The sequence below is a fragment of the Tachysurus fulvidraco genome, chromosome 12 (genome assembly GCF_022655615.1).
Source record: "Tachysurus fulvidraco isolate hzauxx_2018 chromosome 12, HZAU_PFXX_2.0, whole genome shotgun sequence".
In the NCBI taxonomy this organism is placed as follows: Eukaryota; Metazoa; Chordata; class Actinopteri; order Siluriformes; family Bagridae; genus Tachysurus; species Tachysurus fulvidraco.
The window spans coordinates 12,680,991-12,699,508 of record NC_062529.1 but is presented as its reverse complement, the minus strand read 5'-3'; the positions used below and the strand labels follow the sequence as shown (position 1 = coordinate 12,699,508).

General features: G+C 37.3%; 1 protein-coding gene across 1 annotated transcript; it reads right to left on the bottom strand.

Annotated features, from left to right (window-relative positions):
* Positions 1 to 4,477: 4,477 nt before the first annotated feature.
* Positions 4,478 to 18,452, bottom strand: vps39 (VPS39 subunit of HOPS complex). Its single transcript, XM_027172585.2, has 24 exons — positions 17,822 to 18,452; positions 17,023 to 17,088; positions 16,869 to 16,933; positions 16,576 to 16,618; positions 16,320 to 16,414; positions 15,958 to 16,056; positions 15,774 to 15,866; positions 14,966 to 15,149; positions 13,755 to 13,875; positions 13,463 to 13,583; positions 13,070 to 13,199; positions 12,722 to 12,864; positions 12,498 to 12,638; positions 12,240 to 12,381; positions 10,906 to 10,992; positions 10,553 to 10,626; positions 9,649 to 9,865; positions 9,068 to 9,196; positions 8,848 to 8,950; positions 8,669 to 8,714; positions 8,066 to 8,215; positions 5,997 to 6,131; positions 5,764 to 5,855; positions 4,478 to 5,671 (listed from the first exon to the last, which is right to left on the bottom strand). Exons 1-24 carry the CDS (start codon positions 17,892 to 17,894, stop codon positions 5,590 to 5,592), a joined length of 2,631 nt encoding a protein of 876 aa, XP_027028386.1. The 5' UTR covers positions 17,895 to 18,452; the 3' UTR covers positions 4,478 to 5,589.
* Positions 18,453 to 18,518: the final 66 nt, after the last annotated feature.

Below are 18,518 nucleotides of genomic sequence, written 5' to 3'. Positions count from 1 at the left end.
GTGTGAGAAATGTGCAATTGAAGTATACAATATATACAATTTGTATGTACAAATGTGCAATTGTGAAATGTGCAATCGAAGTAAACAGTAAACATTTAGACAATATGTATGCATGTATGTACAGAGTGCAAGTATGAAATGTGCAATTGAGGTATACATAGTACAAATATTAGGTGTTGTGTGTTCCATGGTGTTAACTGTTCCTCAGATGGATTGCTTGAGGGAAGAAACTGTTCCAAAGTCTGGTCGTTCTGGAGCTCAGATTATAAAGAATAATATAAAGATTAATATAATACAAAAATTCAAGATCAGTATTAGATATATTTAAATATGTTTGTATTTATCCCCAGTGAGCAAGTCTGAGGTGACTCAGGTGACTGTGGTGAGGAAGAAACCTTGAGAGGAACCAGGCTCAAAAGGGTGGTAATATTAGTGTGTTGTTTTAATTTTTCTTGTATAGTATCAGGAGCTGTGTAGCTGTGCTTTCTCTGCTAAAGTTCGAACTGCCTTCACATTTGGGAAAGCCATCTTTGAAATATAAACTAGCTTTTTTCTTCTAGCATGTGAAATAACTCAGCTAATCAAAAGGGCTTTGCTCATATGAGATCATTATTTTTTCGACAAAGCCTTTAATACCACATAGAGGTTTCATCATCTCCAGCACAAACTAAGTTTTCTAATGAAAGTTAAACACTGACAACATGGTACTGTATAAATGGCAGGCTGGATCAGATTCCCTTTAATCCTAGATGTTTAGATATGAGAGAATTATACAGTCCTAAACATAGGCTGCCTGCTTCAACTGTCTCCAAAAGCAAGTGAACTTATTTAAGAGTGGCCTAAGGGACAACTTTGTCACCTTTATATCATGAGTGGCACTTGCCTGCAGTATTTGGACAGTAAACATCCTTCTTAAGAGCAGAGCAGCAGCAGCTTGGCAGGACTGGGATGTGACCTTTGAAACCTCTCACCTTCTGTTCAGTATCCTAGACCTTTAACCGCTGAACCACTAATGCTTAACACCATCATATACGTAGCTAGAATATAATACTAATAGCACATAAATACTCACTGTATTGAGGTGAAAGTTAAGTAGACTTAAATCGATATATATATGGTCTTTTCACAAATAATGAGTCATTTTACAATCACTATATTAAATCCTGCAGTCTCATACCTTCATTATTTTAGGTTCTTTTAGCATGCTTGTTACATTAGATTGGCTAAAATCTAATTAGATTTGCTAACAAAAGAAGGTCAAGCAGTCTCTCATTGTAAGCGATACATTTAACATTAAACAAGTGAGAAAGTGAGTGTCTGGATTTTTACATTTCTTCACACCAGACTACTACTCATGTTGACATTTCTCTCAGACCAAGGCCTTCCCTGAGCCTCAAACATGCCCTGTGCCATATCACACCAGCCCCCTAATCCCTCAGTGAAGCACTTCTGGAATTTCAGTCTCTGTTTAAAAAAAGCAAAGACAAACACTTTACAGAGATCTCTTTTTTTTTTTGCTTTCACAGGTCAATCCCACGCTTCCATAATTCCATCCACTATGATAACGCCCAGTCTCTGTACAGTGGATTGTGAACATCTGTTCTATTTCATGAGGATAAGTCCAAAGTCTTTCATTATTTAATTTTAAAATAGCACCATTGTTAGGGGTTTGGAATTTCACTTATAATTATTTTAGCCTTACTTGAAAATGATGGAAAAATTCAGGAATGAATTGCCATTAGGTGGAGGCACTTTTTAGGGCATCTAGGGTGGTTAGGGCATTGTCATGGTGGCTTGTACAGGAACAAATGACTTTGTGGTGTGAAAAGGAAACTGAAGTGAAGGATGGCTGGCCAAGTACAAAAAGGTCATTGTGAGTCTCTGCACTCTTGTATGACCCTCTTGGGGGTTTAGGGTAGCCAAAGAAGGAGTGAAGTCTGGCTACATTTACACAATCCATAAATGACACTGAAGACTGTACATAAGGTGCTAACATCCACTGTTGTCTGCAGTCAATGAAGAGTAGATATGATTACATATTCAGTGGTATGTGTTGCTGTAAAACTTCTGGAATTACCTGAGGATGACACAGAGTCAGTGATGGTCAATTGGGATATTAGAACTGAGGGCTAGAAGGATATCTATCTGTAGCTTGATGCTATTTGTGCAATGCATTACATCACAAGGTCTCACTGATGTAAGAATGATGTAGTGGAAATTATCACACACACACACACACACACACACACACACACACACACACACACACACACACACACACACACACACACACACACAATTCAGGGGGCATTGGACTCTGTGTAATCAGCTGGCATGACTGTCACAATCTAAGCTAGAAAGAATTTAGCCTCAGGGTTACTTCTGTGTGTTTTATTTGGGAGTTTGGTTCCACAAAAATCCAGTATTATTGTGGTTATATTTAGGAGGATGCTTAGTCCTTAAATGAAGTTCTACAATGATATGAGATTACCATATATTATAGTGTCACTCATTTCCACTACAGTATTTAGCAAATCTGCTTTGCACGATCTCACTGAACTATATTATGAAAGAAAATCTATGATAACAATCTTACAGTAGAGCACTACCTTTAGGTTAACACCAGATTACCAATAGACAAACCCATTGAAACAAGGTCTACTTTGGATAAAAACACATAAAACTACTCAGAACATGAAAGTTTGGAAAAAACAAGAACGTGCATAACAGACAAGCAAAATAAATCCAGAGTAAAAGTTTTATGCAGAAAGCAGAATACCCACATCACAGGAGTATTTTAAGAGTTTTGGTCACATTTACATCTGGTTTTGTAGCAGAGCACAAGCCATAGTGCTTTTCCTCATGAAGCAGGATATTAATGCATGAAATAATGTTTGACAAGCCTAAACCTAAAGCAGAAATATTTGACAAGCCTAAAAACCCTAAATATAGTCCAATTAATGTAGTATTTGCTATACTACTAACAATAATAATAATAATAATAATAATAATAATAATAATAATAATAATAATAATAATAATAATAATAATCACAATAATAATATTTATTTGTTATATTATTAAGATGATGATGACTGTTGTATGTAATTATTATTACAATAAACGGCACATAATTTAAATATAGGTTAAATCTATTTTGAAACAAAAATATTTGCCAATAAAACAAGACGCTTTTAAATTTGGTTAGTGAAACAAAATTAAAAAAAAAAAAAACAGAAATAGGTTTAATAATCATATAATTGGAAATACTAGTTGAAAACTGTCTTCAGGATATTAACACTTAAGATTAAGATTTAATCTCTTTTTGTGTTGGTTTAAAGGTTTGGATTTTTTCAGATCCTTAAAACAAACATTTATTAGTAAAGATTATTTCCTGTGCACCGTTACCCATCCATGTGAGTGGATCAGAAGATCAGAAGAGGTGAAAAAAAGACTTTATTAATCGGAGATGGTAAAAAAAAAAAAAAACATTTTATCTGTGGTGTTATTGATTCTGATGAATTCTGCCCTCTATGACAGGGCACATGAACAATGCAGCATTTACAGACTGTTTCCCTCTACCCAGCAACTTTCCACAGGAGGACTAGAAATACAGTACAATCCTTCTAACAGACACTTCCAGACCAAGAAGGCTCCAAGGACAATATACAACACAAGGGAGGTGGATCACGTCTCACGAGTGATGACATCTCAAAGCCATCTTTTATAGACTGGCTGTATGACGTTAAACACAGCTGACCAAGATGATGCTGACAAGCCAACAAACATCTGGGCTTCAGTAACAGAAAACAGGCTTTTCTCTTTACTGTCTAGTTCTTCCTCATTGTGACTCATGCCGTATAAACGAGCAGCTGTATTTGGAACAAGAGATTTCTCCAGCTATAGTTTACACAAGCAGGAGCTGCTCTGTGCTGTTGGTCAGTCCAGCCCTTAGTGTGAAACCCTATTCAAACATGAACCACTTAAACAAACACCCACAGTCCTAGGAAAAGTTCAAATCTAAAGGATAAATAAAATAAAATCATTGAACATGAAAACAACTTTTTGACCTTGATTTTGCTTCTTAGCAATAGATATACAGTAGTGCTACCTGGTCCTACTGATTTTGGGCAGATGACACAGAAATTTATGTTTGAAATGACAAGCCTTTAATAGATCTATGCTTTTGGTGAACAGAAAAAAATAAAAATAATGCTAATAACTTACTGCTACCACAAAGTGTGTGTAATATGTTGCAGTTGCATATGAGATAGAAGTAATGTGAGTGAATTAACCAATGCATTATATTTTCATGAAAAAGCAGTTTGTTTTAATTGATATTTTACCTCATTTTCAATCTGTGTTACATTCATAACATAACCTGTGTATTAGAAATATCAAGAACTTAAAGCCTAATACGGAATAGAACACAAGGGTGAATTTAAATGACTAAGAAAAGCAAACTTGTGACACCACATTGCACATGACATGATACAGGTTTATTAGCTGTAACACTTCTCTTCATTCATATTTAAAATACAATTTATACATTCTTTAAACTCAAGCACACCTTCTATGGTGCACAGCCTTGAAACAAAAGTATTCCTCCATATAGCAACAGTCAAGGTCATGGTTGATCATAACAACAGAGGAAAGAGAGATGGTGACAAATGAAATGTAACACGTTCAAGCACACATTATAACAAGCAGAAGAACCGACACCCTTTTAGGACTCCTCCATATGTGAGGTTATCAGCATTTATAGCAACATCAATGTGTAAATGATCCACTTCAATCAGTAGTGCAGTAGCTTTCTTGCATTGTCCATTAGTGAGAATAAATGAAAGAGGAAGTAGCAGAAAAAAGTGCCATGCAGCTGTAATCAGAAGTCTAATGGCATCATTAATAAGCCTGTTAAGATAAAGATTCGAAAAGGGTCTGCTGTACTTTGCATAAAAAGTTACATCTCCACTCTTATTAAGTTCAGAACAAACAACATATATTCAGAACAAAAATGGCAGTGTGCGAGATACCAAGAAGAAAGATTCATCAGTGTCTGCATTCCTTTCAGCAATCAGAGCATCAAGAAGCAGACACAGTGAAACAGAGTGTGTATAGTACGTAAAGTGACCCAGCGAAACAGTCTGGTGGAAATGGGCTAGAACATGGACAGGGTTAACACAGGTATTCTTTATTTTTACACACAAGGTCTATGACAAAGCTGGACAGAAACATGCTTCAAAATAACAGAAGTAAATAAAATAGCAATGGATGAGAGACATTTTGGTTATTCTCAAAAGAAAGTATAATTCTACAGTATGTGTTTGTTGTCTTCAAAGCTGAAGTGCAATAGCCATCATGACCACTGTAAAAATGTCTACATCCATATCCATGTGCAGGACATAAGTCATTAGTCCAAGGTACCGTAACTTTTCATCATGGCCACATGTGGCTTCACTGTGCCAAAATCCTTATGAATTATTTTTAAGACACAGACTGGCATGTCCTTCATTTGTGCAGTAAAATGCCTGATGTAAAAATCTTAAGAATAGTTAGAGGTGTGTATAAAGTATATCCAGCTGAGACATCTCACTGCTCTGTAGGACACACACCACGGTCCTTACAGCAAAAATAGTGGACCACCACACCATTTGGATACCTGGCAAAGGCACTGTGTATATGGAAGACAAATATGCATTATTTAAAAATTTCCCTTGTTAATTAAATGAGAACAAAAAAACTGAAAAATTACATCAGACATACCTGTTTCCAATCTTCTTCTTACACACCCGGCAGGTCTTCTCTTCAGTAATGACGCACTTTACCTGCTGATGAAAGATTCGCTCTTCTTGTACCTACAAACACAACAGCAGAGAGTAAGAATGTTTTCTGGGGGGAAATTTAAAAAATAGAAAGTAATGAGAGACTACAGGAAAACAGGACCATGTATACTACAGAAAAACAAAACTAAGCACTGTGTCTCTCTAGTAACTTACCCGGAGGAACTCCGCCTGCAGCAGACTCTTGAGAACCTGGTCGAATCGTTTCCTCTGGGCTTTCTCCTCCAACACACTCTCAAGAAACACACGAATCTCTTTGATTTGAGTGTTTGCTGGAAGCAGGTTTATAGCCTAGAGAACAGCACAGATAATAAAACGACTGCATGCATTTACTTCCATAAATGATGGTTACAAACAGAAGTCTAAGATTAGGTCGTATCAGACACCTGTACTCTAAACAAAACCCTAAAATATTAGTCTTTGTGCGATAAAAGTAGGATTTCTGTAAATATTCAGATTATACAACTGAGTGAATGTGCAGATGTTCATATTGTATCGTGATTTACTGACAGCTGCAGAAACATTTCTATAATCATTTCTCCTAAACATTTTTATAGTGATAGTCCCTCTATATTCACAGGCTCAAAAGTAATTGGACAATTGGCTGATGAGCAGTTTCATGGCCAGATGTGGCATGATCCATTGTTATTTCATGACAAATTAAGAAGATAAAAGGTCTGGAGCTAATTCCAAGGATTGAATTTGCATTTGGTAGCTGTTCATAAAAACTCTTAATATGCAGTCCAAAGATGTGACTATTTAAGTGAAGGAGACTTATCAGAGAAATAGCAGAAACTTTAGGAGTGGCCAGATATCCAGTTTAATAAATTGTTAAAAAGAAGGAACAGACTAATGAGCTCAGCAACAGCTTAAGGAAAAAGTTTATAATTGCAGAATTTTTTTCAATGGTGTAAAAAAATAAATAAAAAAATAGAAAAACACAATATCCGGCCAAGCCAAGAACACTTTCCAGGAGTTAGTGGTATCCCTGTCAAAGTCTACAATCAAGACACAGCTTCATGAATGTAAATACAGAGGATTTACATCAAGATACAAACCGATGAGAATACTCAATAACAAAAAGGACACTTTAGACTTTGCTAGAAAACATGTGTATATTAAACAAACAAACAAAAAACCTTTTGGAAGAAGATTCTGTCGACAGATGAAACCAAGATTCAGCCCAACTGAACAAGCTTTACACTGAAGACTAAACTGAAGGCAGAAAACCCACAGACAAGCAGCAACTAAAGGCAGCTGAATTAAAAGCCAGGCAAAGCATCTCAGGGGAGGAAATCAGCATGTGTTCCAGACTTTAGGCAGTCATTCATCTATTTACATTAAGATAATAACAATAACCCTTATGAGGGTAATTATGCTAGTTTATTAAAATACTCTGGAGCCTGTAATTCCTAAGCAGTTAATGCAATGCTTCGATCATGCTTCATTTCAAATCATTTTGGTGTGTTCAGAGGCAATATTAGGAAATGTCCAAATAATAAAGGACCTAGCTGTGTCAAAATAATTGCTAATAAAACTAATGTATACTGTACATTGCTATAAAGGTGACACAGAATTGAGCCTGAAAAAGTGCTGGAGTGCTGATCTAATTCTGCTGAATGGGGATGTTTGTAGTTTTACAGTCCACAAATGTTGTGCACAGCTGGAACGCAACACAAAACTTGATTCTCTCATTTGACTTCTAAATTTGTGGTCTGTCCCCTGCACGTGGCCCTAAAGAGCCAGGCCTCTGGATGGCAGCCGAAAGAAATAAAAGCAACATCATATAAAACAAAGACGCAAGAGAGCTTATCGATGGCAGATTCATGCTCTCTGTTTTAATCCACACATACTTGGCATCTAATACTCAAAATAATTTAGAACAGTAATATCCTGTAGCACATCATTCAGCTTTTTTATTGTGCAGAGGGACAGGACCTCTGTATGAGAGCTAACAACAAGGGCCTTGCTAGACAATAAAAGTCCTTTAGGATACTGTATGTGATGCGCTCTGGAAATGGCACTACATAGAGCTGGACAAAATTCCAGACAGCAATAATTCTAGCTTCACTGGAGGACAACAACTGGTTATGAGGAAGTAGAAGGAGCTATAGAGCTACAGAAAGTCTTTATATTTAATGAGAGGCACAAGAATGCTTGCAAACCATTCCATAAACAGAACCTGACTATAACAGCTGCGTTGTACTGGACAGTGAGATTCTCACCTTAGTAGTGTTGAGCTTGCTGTGGTGCAGCTCAAGAACCTGCAGGGCAGCCTGAAGATTAGCCTGGGGCTCAGACAGCTCCATCTTAATAGGACCCAGACAGTGTGCGTCTGGAGGAGACAGGTACATGCGCAAGAGAGACAGATACACCTGCATGGAAGAAACAGCAGAAATGGAACTCTTTGAGATATGGGAGACATAAAAATGGTTAGGACAGCTTTCCAGATAGAGAGAATGCGTCTGAAGTCTAGCATTGCACAAGATGTTCAAAGTTCACTAAAAGATTCTTGGCTCAATCTGGAACACTACCAGGAATGTATGAAAATAGCTCCATAATTTTGTGCAGCACAAAATGTATTTATTTATTCCTTCGGCTGCTCCCTGTTCGGGGTCGCAACACAGCGGATCACGTGGTCCGCATATCAGATTTGAGATTTAACTCTTAAGTGAATCGGAATTGACCCCAGGCAAGGGCAATGAGAGCGCGAGATCCTGCCGCTGGAACAGCAAGAGGTTTTTTTTTTTTAGGAAAATGAAATTACAACAAAAATGCACTTTCAAATGTAAAAAAAAACCCATCTGCGCTTTCACAGATAAACTCACGTCTTTATTTCCATCTGATGATTTGTCATAATGTCTGCGACAATACCTAAAAAGGGAAGTGTACAGACAGTCAGAGTCACATTGTACTCAGCCACATGGTACATTATTCAGGGTAATGGACAATATATTCAATTCCACTTGGTTCAGGAAGACATATGATGAGACTGAAGCATACTTACTCTTCAGCCATGTATGTGTCCTTCAGTATGTGCACATATATAAAGAGTGCCTGCTCGTGTTTTCCCATGCGGCCCAGAAGCAGAGCTCGCTCCTCCAACAGCCCTGAGAGTGAGCATGACAAGGGGAAGCCAGACACATATTATACTTGTTTAACGGTAGTTTCTGAGTGCAGTAAAGAGGTGACGATCTCTTAGATCAAAGGCTACAACGCTAAATTACCATCGAATGGAAAGTCACTGATGAGAATCTCTGGCTCGTAGTATCGTGAAATATCTAGGAAAGACAACAGCTTGTTTCGTAACTCTCCAAGTTCTCCTTCCTCCTTCCCTGCAGCCACAGCTGGGACTCCTATTTACAATTACAAGGGAGAATGAAAATTAGAAAATAAGTAATCCTGCATTGCTGAAGGTTTCTCAGTTAGACCATAGACCAAAGACCATAATTAAAGTGTGCATTTTTATTTAAAAGTAACACACAAAAATAATTATTGTTGCATTTTATACTTATGGTAAAAAAACTTCCTAAGACCATAAATTAAAATGTTTTTCAATTCACTTTACTTGTATAGCACTTAACAACTCACATTGTCTCAAAGCAGCTTTACATAGCTTTTATTATTTTTTTAAAATTGCTACTAAATTAAAAAATAAATAATTCATTCATTTTTGTTACAGAGAGAACCCAAACTAAACCTACATGTATTTTCTCTAATACTTTAGACGAAACATACAGCAATTCCATTCATTACGCCATGTCTGTTAGAGAAGTGCTCCGTCTATCAGGAAGCTAACGGCTCTCACCCTCAGGCAGTGAGTTGAGATACTCTTTCATCAGCACTTGTACTCTCTCCAGGTAGAGCTGGATCAGCACGTTGTGGAACTCGAAGCCTGTTTCCTCCCACACATAGATAATGTGCTCCAGATATGGCACAGCTAGCTCCTTAAAACCCTCCTTCAGGAAGTCTAGCACCTTGTCTCTGGGAAGCAATTCTACCTCCGTAAGGTCTTCTGTAAAAATCTGCCAAAACATAGTGGAAATACTGGTGAGTGGGGGTGGGGGGTCGGGGTCAGGGTGGGTCGGGGTTGTGTGCGTCACCTACGGAAAGCCACTTGTTTCAGCTTTCTAGCGATAAACAAAACAGGTCATTTTCCCAGCTTACATACAATAGACAAAAAGATGTTTTGTTGGCATGGGAATGACATAAGCCATGATCTCTGGACAATTTAGGGTAAGCCCTTAGTAAAACTTGATGTACTACACACTATGCACTTACACTATGCCCTCTACTGTCTAGTGTTTGTTGTACAATTATAGTATTGTCTCAGATGGAACACTAACATATTTTTTTCTAACCAAACATATAAACTGTTCCCAGCTGATGACAAACGCATGTAATTCTATACCTCTATCATTAGCAGAATACAGAGATTTTGTTAATTGTATCATATTTGTTTCCTCATCCAGACAATTTTTTCCTCATCCAGCATCAGCACCTGGTGCTACAAAACACACTACTCATACTATTTACAGAATAGTACAAAAGAATGCCATTTAGGATACACCTTTCAAAACTCAGCACACATTCAGCAATATTACATTACACAATATTACAAACATATTCAAAGAAATGTAATTGTATACTACCAAAACAAATGTTCCAACCTGTTAGCACTGAGCACAATACTGTAGCACTACAGCTCTCACCTTAAGCCCATCCTCTGGGCAAATCTTCAGCACCCATGGAGAAAACTCAAAGATAATGCCCAGATTCTCTGTGCCTGGGAGAAAAAACATAGTGCACCAGGTTGTGAGTACAGACAACAGGAACAAATAAATTCATTGAAGATGAAAGATGAAAAGGGAATTTTAAATGAACAGTCTATTTAACCAGAATGTAAATTAGCCTGATGATTACGTTTCAACTCCAATTCTAGGAGTGACAGAAATATATCAGTGAGAATTAGTGCATGGCTCTGAATTCACACAGGGGTCACATTGCTCTTTTGGTTCCTCAGTACCTCAGTGCCTTCCTTATGTGCTAAGCGAGAAACACTTACCCAGTCTCTGGAGATACTGCACAGTCCTCTCATGACCCTTAAGAGGAGAGTTGGCTTTAGTAGACTGATCCAGCAGAACCTGCAGGGCTAAAGATCACCATTTTCATTAGACTACTGTTGTTTTAGAGATCTCTTTAAACCTTCCCAACACATGTTTTCTAGCATGTACCATGTGTCAGGCAGAATAATGTGGCTTGCTTTGATCGTGTCTGTAGTGAATTACATCAATACAGCAGCATGATTAAAAACATGAGGTGATTTGAATGATCACCAAGAACATTCAAAAAACTTTAAGATGCTTCTGCCTTCATGAGAAATATAGATTAGATAAGCATCTGTTGAGCAAACAGCCTTGGATGGGACAGAGAAACAAAATCTAATTAAATCTTATTGGTTTGGCAAAAATAAATAAATAAATAAATAAATAAATAAATAAATAAATAAATAAAGATAGATAGATAGATAGATAGATAGATAGATAGATAGATAGATAGATAGATAGATAGATAGATAAATAAATAAATAATCATTATCCAAATCTGTATGTAAATCTCCAAGGTTTACTTATTCTACATACATAAAACACTGGCACAGCCTCAAACAAATAGCTACTACTCCTGTCTATAATCTCAATACATCTCTTCAAGACTGCAGTGAAAGAAAATTAAGAGCCCTTACACCATGGCAACAAAAACTCAGGCACCTTTCAGCTACAGAGATCTATACTTTCATTAAACTGCTGTTCCACACTGCTAGCTTTTGAATTAGGAGCGGAGACTTTCATGGATATAATTATATTAGCTTGCCGAGACCTGGTGTCCTCGTAACATGCGGTACTAACAGACTTACTTTTCATTCTAACTTACTGCTTGTGTTCCCCGAGTTACTTCAAAACATACGACAACATACTGTATGACCCCAGAAACATATTCACCTTCCATGTAATTATACAGAAGTAAAAATGCATTCTGTTGCATGAATACTGGAACACTTAATGAATGTGGATGTGAATGAATCATTAGATACACTCTTCTCCCTTCTCTTCTGCTCCCTTTTCTTGTTTTTCCTCTAGATGGTTTTCTGATTTTTAGGTGCTATAAGCATCTATTTATTAAATTAAAATCAAGGCCAGGTACAAATAAATAGTGGATCCAGGAAAGTTCAGTGTCTGTATATGTGATCTGACTAACAGGACAAGACTTGTTATTGCCTAAGGCTAAGAACAATCTAATTAAAACATTGTTATATTTGAGTGTTCTTATAAAAAAGCAATAAACTATAGAATTCTCTCTCTGGTGATCTAGGAACATCTGTGACTGTATTGTTAAATTTACCTTTCTGATGTAAGCCCTTCTTCTCATAAAGGATGATGAGCTCACTGTACTTGTGGGCCTTCTTCAACACATACTCACTCTCCTCTACATGACAGTGATTGTTTTCTAGACGCAGAAGGGGTGACACCAAGGCCACATTGGTCTAAAAACAGAACAAAGTAGGAATCCCTATTAACACTATAACCAAACTACTGCCGATGTCCATTTCAAGTTAGCAAAACATCCTGGGGAGGCAGGTGTGCGCAGAGGTAACCTTACATGGAGGTAGCATTTGAGCAGGGTGGTGTCTATGATCTGAAGAAGCTTCTTGCGGCTTTTGATTGTAGGAGTGCCCTCCATGAGCGGGGATGTGGTGGAAGGGTCAGAGTCATTCAGCTGCTTCACCAAATGACTGCGTTTCTATGTAATTAAAAAAAAAAGACGGTTAGTAAAATGAAACTGAAACACAATGCTAAAGATTACGAGGCCCTGTGTGTGCAGACCTGCGTTAGGTAGTCAATGAGAGCCAAGTGAGCCCTCTCCAGCTCTACTCCAGAGAGTGTGGGCAAAGGATTGGGGTAATGCAGCTGTTTACGGTAGTCAGACGGTAGGAGGTCTGGGTATAGCCCAATCACATGAGTTGGATCTATAACACAGCATGAAGACATCCTGTCATATTCTTCCAGGACTCCCAATCTTTGTTAAGACACAATTTTCCAGGCCATATCACACACATAAGTTTGAGCATAGCCTGAATATTTACATCAATCTGAATTCACCATAAATAAAGTGCTAAGAGTTAAGTTAATTAATTGGGCATACATTGTAATTGACATACACCCGCTCCTCACCTGTCCCCAGCTTGGCAAACACCTGCATAGAGTCATCAAAACGCTTCTGACAGAAGAGATTAAAGGCATACAAATTCTGAATATGGTGAATCTGCTGTTTCTTATCACCGTCTGCATCATCCTTCATCTTCTGCTCGGAAAAAACGAATAAAGAAGAAATTGTGAAATGATAGTTAGTACTTAAAAAGTAATCGTTTGAAACTAGCAGGATATTTTAAATAAAACAGTACTAAAGGGTTTATTACAATGTTCATCAGGTATCACGTCGAAACCACACTTTAATTCTGATACAGGAAAAAAATATCAGAAGAAATAAAAATGAAGTGGTAAGTGTCAGTGAAGGACTTGTCACGCAATGATGTTTGCAGTAGTTTAACTGATGGACGAACTCACCGCTAGCTGAAGAGCCAGCTCAAACTGTTTGTCCTGTAGAAGCTGCCGAATCTGGCTTGCTATAGACACTGGCACAAGTCGCCAGACAAAATGGTTGCTGGCAACATACACAGTATTGGGCCTGTAACCAAAAAAAAGTGGCACAAGATAATAAAAACAACATTATAAAGCTAGTCAACAATTGCGAGTATTGCAATAGCAGAGATGACATCATTCTTTTAGATTAAGTTCACTGTGAACGCCTTCAGAAAGCAATGTTGTTAATTTATTCTGAAAAGTGTGAACATCTCACCCTGCCGAGGTGATGAAGCGTGGCCTCTGCAACTCCACACTCTGTACCAACAACCTTGGTTCAAAGGTGCGAATCTCCACATAGCGTGGCAGCACAGCTATAATGTAAGGAGGCTGGTGCTCTGTAAGTGTAGGGAAACAAGATTATATGTGTGAGTGGATAAAAAAAGCAGAAACCCTTTAAAACGTTTCAGATTTTGACGGATAAAGAATAACATTGATGTTTTAGTGCAACTAATGCAAAACTAATGCAGATAAATGACGCATATTATTACAAGAAACAACGATCGAAAAGCAAATCCAAATGCAAGAAATCCTCTGAGAAACATGTCAGAGACTGCAAGTAACATGGAGGCATTCTGTGAATATAAAATTCCCTGAGTCCCATGGGGCGGAAAATCCATTTGAAGCCAGGAATGGGCAGGTCTCCAATTGCCATGTTATACATGCTTCAGAGAGATCCATAGATTTTAACAGAGCTTTGGCACATACTGTGTGGAGGAAATGTTGAGGGTTTGTAATTCCACTAAATATAATTGAACCTTTTCTTTTTTTTTAAATCATGAATTCACATTAAATACAAAAGCTGGCTACAAAATATAAAAATGGCACAAAAATGAAATACTAATCTTTAACTTCAATTGGACAAATCTTTATGGCACTAAATAATAATATAGACATATACAAACAAATACAATTTTTTTCCATTTTAAAATATAATTTAGACAAGCTGGGCAATCAACAGACTCACATGTATGGCTCATATTATTTACACAGGAGTACTTTTTTTTTTTTTAATTTTCATTTCATTCTTAACGCCCCTCCAGCTTCTATGGCTATGTTCATGTTGGGAGCTTGATTTAGTTATTCAAAAGTAAAACTAAGATGTTTAAGATTCAGTTTGTCTATAACTAAATATAATAATTATGACTTGGATTTGTGTGGTTTAAAACCATTTTATGATTTTTTTTACACCTTGCTAACACAGTAATGGCAATGCTTCAGTAATGTATAAAGAATATCAGGCCAACCTAACATCTATATATCTGATAACGAGTTCTGAATACAATAACTAAGCAGTTCCATTGTCATTTATATTCATTTATATAGCTCTATAGTTTTATTTCAAGAAATTGTTTATGTACCGACTAACAGCGGCTTTTAACACATGGTTGTGATGATTTAGGCAGGCAAAGCACATTTGTATCATACCCATTGCCACTGGGATGTCAGTCCAGTTGAGGGCACATTTCTGTGTGCAGGTTCCTTCCTCATTTAAGACAACAGTGAGGTCATCCTGACCAACAGCTACTTTCCCATCAGCCAGTGGGGCAACCAGTGGCTCTAGTTGCTTCCCTGTTGGGAACAGCTCTTTAATTGAACCACGTCCATCCATCTAGAAAGGTCAAGGATGAAACACTTATTGCAAGTAAGACTCGATGTAATGTGTCTTGTTTGCATAACATGCATGTACAGAAAGGTGAGAAATAAATAAATAAATAAATAAGTAAAAACTGTTGGATCCTATTACTCTGTAGGGAATTTTTGTGCCATGATCTGGGTCCACTTGCCCCCTTTGAAGGTAAGGTCATTGTGCATCAGTAGTCTTTCTGATCGAATTTATCCTATAAGGAAACATTTCTATTCTGTTTGGAGAAAAGGCTTTCAGCATGATGTTCACTGAATGGTTTGATGATGATGATGATGATGATGATTATTATTATTATTATTATTATATCGCCTTTGCAGTCAGAGCTCAAAACAATAAAAAGCTATGGGAGATTTTAGTTCTATGTTTCAGACAGTGCTCTCCAACACAATCATAAAAAAAAAACAGCAAATAAGGAAATTTGTTTTGGAAGAATGATGTTCCTGCCTCCACTAAAATCCCAGAGACTTGTAGAATGTTAAGCTACACTGAATCTGTTCTGGCAGGATGTGGTAGCCCAACAGTCTAAAAGTCATTATTTTTGTTTTTATTGCTTGTCATAATTCTAAGGTTTTGACCTAATTGACCTACCCGGATCAAATAGTAGTCTCGCTTGAAACCCACACATATGGAATTTTCACACCACGCCATGGACTTCGGAATATCAGGAACCGCAAAATCTCCCTGTCACACAATATACAAGTTCTTAATTTAAGCATCTCTTTACACATAAAATGTGATTAAACTGTCTAGTGATTTAATGTCACCAACAAACCTGTAATTCATGGAACTCCCTGTCCTTCCAGTAATACAGCTGAAGCTTTTTCTTCACTGCAACGCACAACCGCAACTTAGCTTCACCTGAACTGGGCTGCTAAAATGGGGAAATGAAAATGTATATAGTCAACAAAGGTTGAACAAATATGAATAATAGCAAAGAGAAGTAGCTTTTGGAGAAGTGAGAAGTGGCTCGTTTGTGGAAAAAACACACTGATGTCAGAGTCCTTTACTGCAGGCTACTTTAGAGCAAAATTGGAGATATAATAAAGATGCCCAGTACTGAAAGTAATAAAATAATTATAGTGATATGGATAAATTAAACTATATTTTTAAACTTAACAATTTCTTCTTACATACCTGCAGGTCACAGGCAAAGAGTGTTGCACCCTTGGCCTTTGACACCACAGTGATCTGCTGAAACGTGAGCAAGTCATGGACATGGATATTATTCTCTGGAAAAAAAGCAACAACAATATAACAATGATCATTAACCGAGACAATATATACACAGCACTCACACTTTTTACATTTATTTCCTAGAAAGACCAAAAACCTAAATGGTTAAGAAACTGGATTGTACCTCCAAAAAGAAAAATATACACAAAAGACTTACCCAGGAGACTGACCAAAATCTTGTACTGGGATACAACATAGAGCTGATGGCAGAAAAAAGGATAAACTGTGAGACAATGCAACATCACATCACAACACTAGCAACGATAAAATAACAACTTGTAAACAGACTCATCATGACATAAGACATTTCTTGTTTCATGAGCATTCATTAGTTTAAAACTTCACTGCAAAAAAATCTATAAAGAAACTGATTAATGTACATTATAAGTGTCTTCGTTAAAGAAACAAACAAAAAAGATTTTAGTTACAAAGACAAATTACTGAGCATACCTGCTGAATCTTCTTGGAGAAGTTCTTGTTGGATTTCTCTAGTGTTACCTCAAATCTGTTAGTGCCTATAAGAGGTGAGGAGGTCATGAAATCAAAAATGCTAAAGTAGAGGGACAAAGTTTCAATAACAAACAAAACCGAAACGAATCCAAACCTGCATCCTTCTTAATTCTGTAGAGGAGGAGATGACCTGGTTTAGTCCCCACCAGGAGCCAATCCTCTGTATAAACAACACACGGAAATGTCAAACGTCACATCTGGACATCATCACTGAATCTGCAATACTGTTTCCTACAACATACTATAATAATTACTGCATCCATTTACTGAACTGTTTTTAAAAGCTGACTGTTTAAAATCACGAAGCCTTCCATAAAATACATATACTTCCATCCCATATTGAGTAGGAGAAGGAGCAACTCAGTGACTAAGGATTAGGCTACTGATCAGAAGGTCCTGAGTTCAAATCCTACAGTACAGAGACTCACTCATATAACCTACAAGAACTCAGTTGTCTCAACTGTAAGACGTTTGGAATAAAAAAAAAAAAAACGAATGGACTGAAGGTAAATTAAGTAGGCGAAGGTAAATTAAGTAGGCGAACAGTGGCCTGAAATGTTGTATAGGTTTTGGATTGATTCTCTTTAAGTCCCCATTACGACTGTGCATTACTTGTAAAATGTATCTGGAAGCAGGTTGGCTGCGTTACAAAGAGGATGGGACTAGAAGAAGGTATGGGGATGGATGTATAGATGGATAGATGTATAGATGGATAGATGTATAGATGTATAGATAGATAGATAGATAGATAGATAGATAGAACTTTATTGTCATTGCATAGTAGAGGAACACACGTACAGTACAGTACAAAGTATAGTGTAAATGATACAGTACAAAGTATGTAGTGTAAATGACGTGTTTATCAAACATTAATGACCCAGACTGACACTTACCCCAAGCTGCCAGGCAGTCGATCTGGAGGGGCAGTTTCTCCAAAATAGGCACGGGCTCATATGCGTCATGCATTATAACGACTTGTATAACACTGTTTAATAATAATTAACCTCAACAAATAACAAAGTAATAACAACCGTTAAGAACTAGCTACAGTACGTTAGTGCTGTTAGCGTCTGCTCACTGGAGAGCTAGTAAATAAACCCAAAATAAATCTTGCAAGGTAGCTACACAACACCTTAAACAACGTAACAGACTTTAGTTTAAGTGGTTTGTGTTCAGATCGTCCATCGTCCCGTGTTTCCTGTTCGTTTAAAAGACGTGAGGGACTTGATAATCGGAAACGGCGAGTGAGTTAGCTGCTATCTGCCTGCTCTACATCTCCATGTCAACAAACTCTGCTTAGAACACATTGCTTCAGTTAAATAACCTACTTCATCCCATATCTTTTGACACAACGTTGTTTGTGTTCGCCTCGGATTTAACAGATCGTTTCTACAAATTAAAAACGAGCCTGTTAGACTGTCAAGTGTCAGCGTTGACAGTTCATTATCCAGCTAGCTAACTGCTCGCGAAAAAAAAAAAACAACAATCCGAACTTCCGGCATGACGGACACGTGATCCACGTCATCTACCACGAGGGTCGGATTTCAGGTTCCTGATTCAGACTGATTAGCACTGCCGAGGATTTAAATA

Coding starts and splice junctions, on each gene's coding strand:
- vps39 (XM_027172585.2), bottom strand. CDS start 17,894: ATGCATGACGCATATGAGCCCGTGCCTATTTTGGAGAAACTGCCCCTC. Junction 15,867..15,957: donor GGGAGTTCCATGAATTACAG/GTTTGTTGGTGA, acceptor ATTGTGTGACAG/GGAGATTTTGCGGTTCCTGA. Junction 12,865..13,069: donor GTTTGCCAAGCTGGGGACAG/GTGAGGAGCGGG, acceptor GCTGTGTTATAG/ATCCAACTCATGTGATTGGG.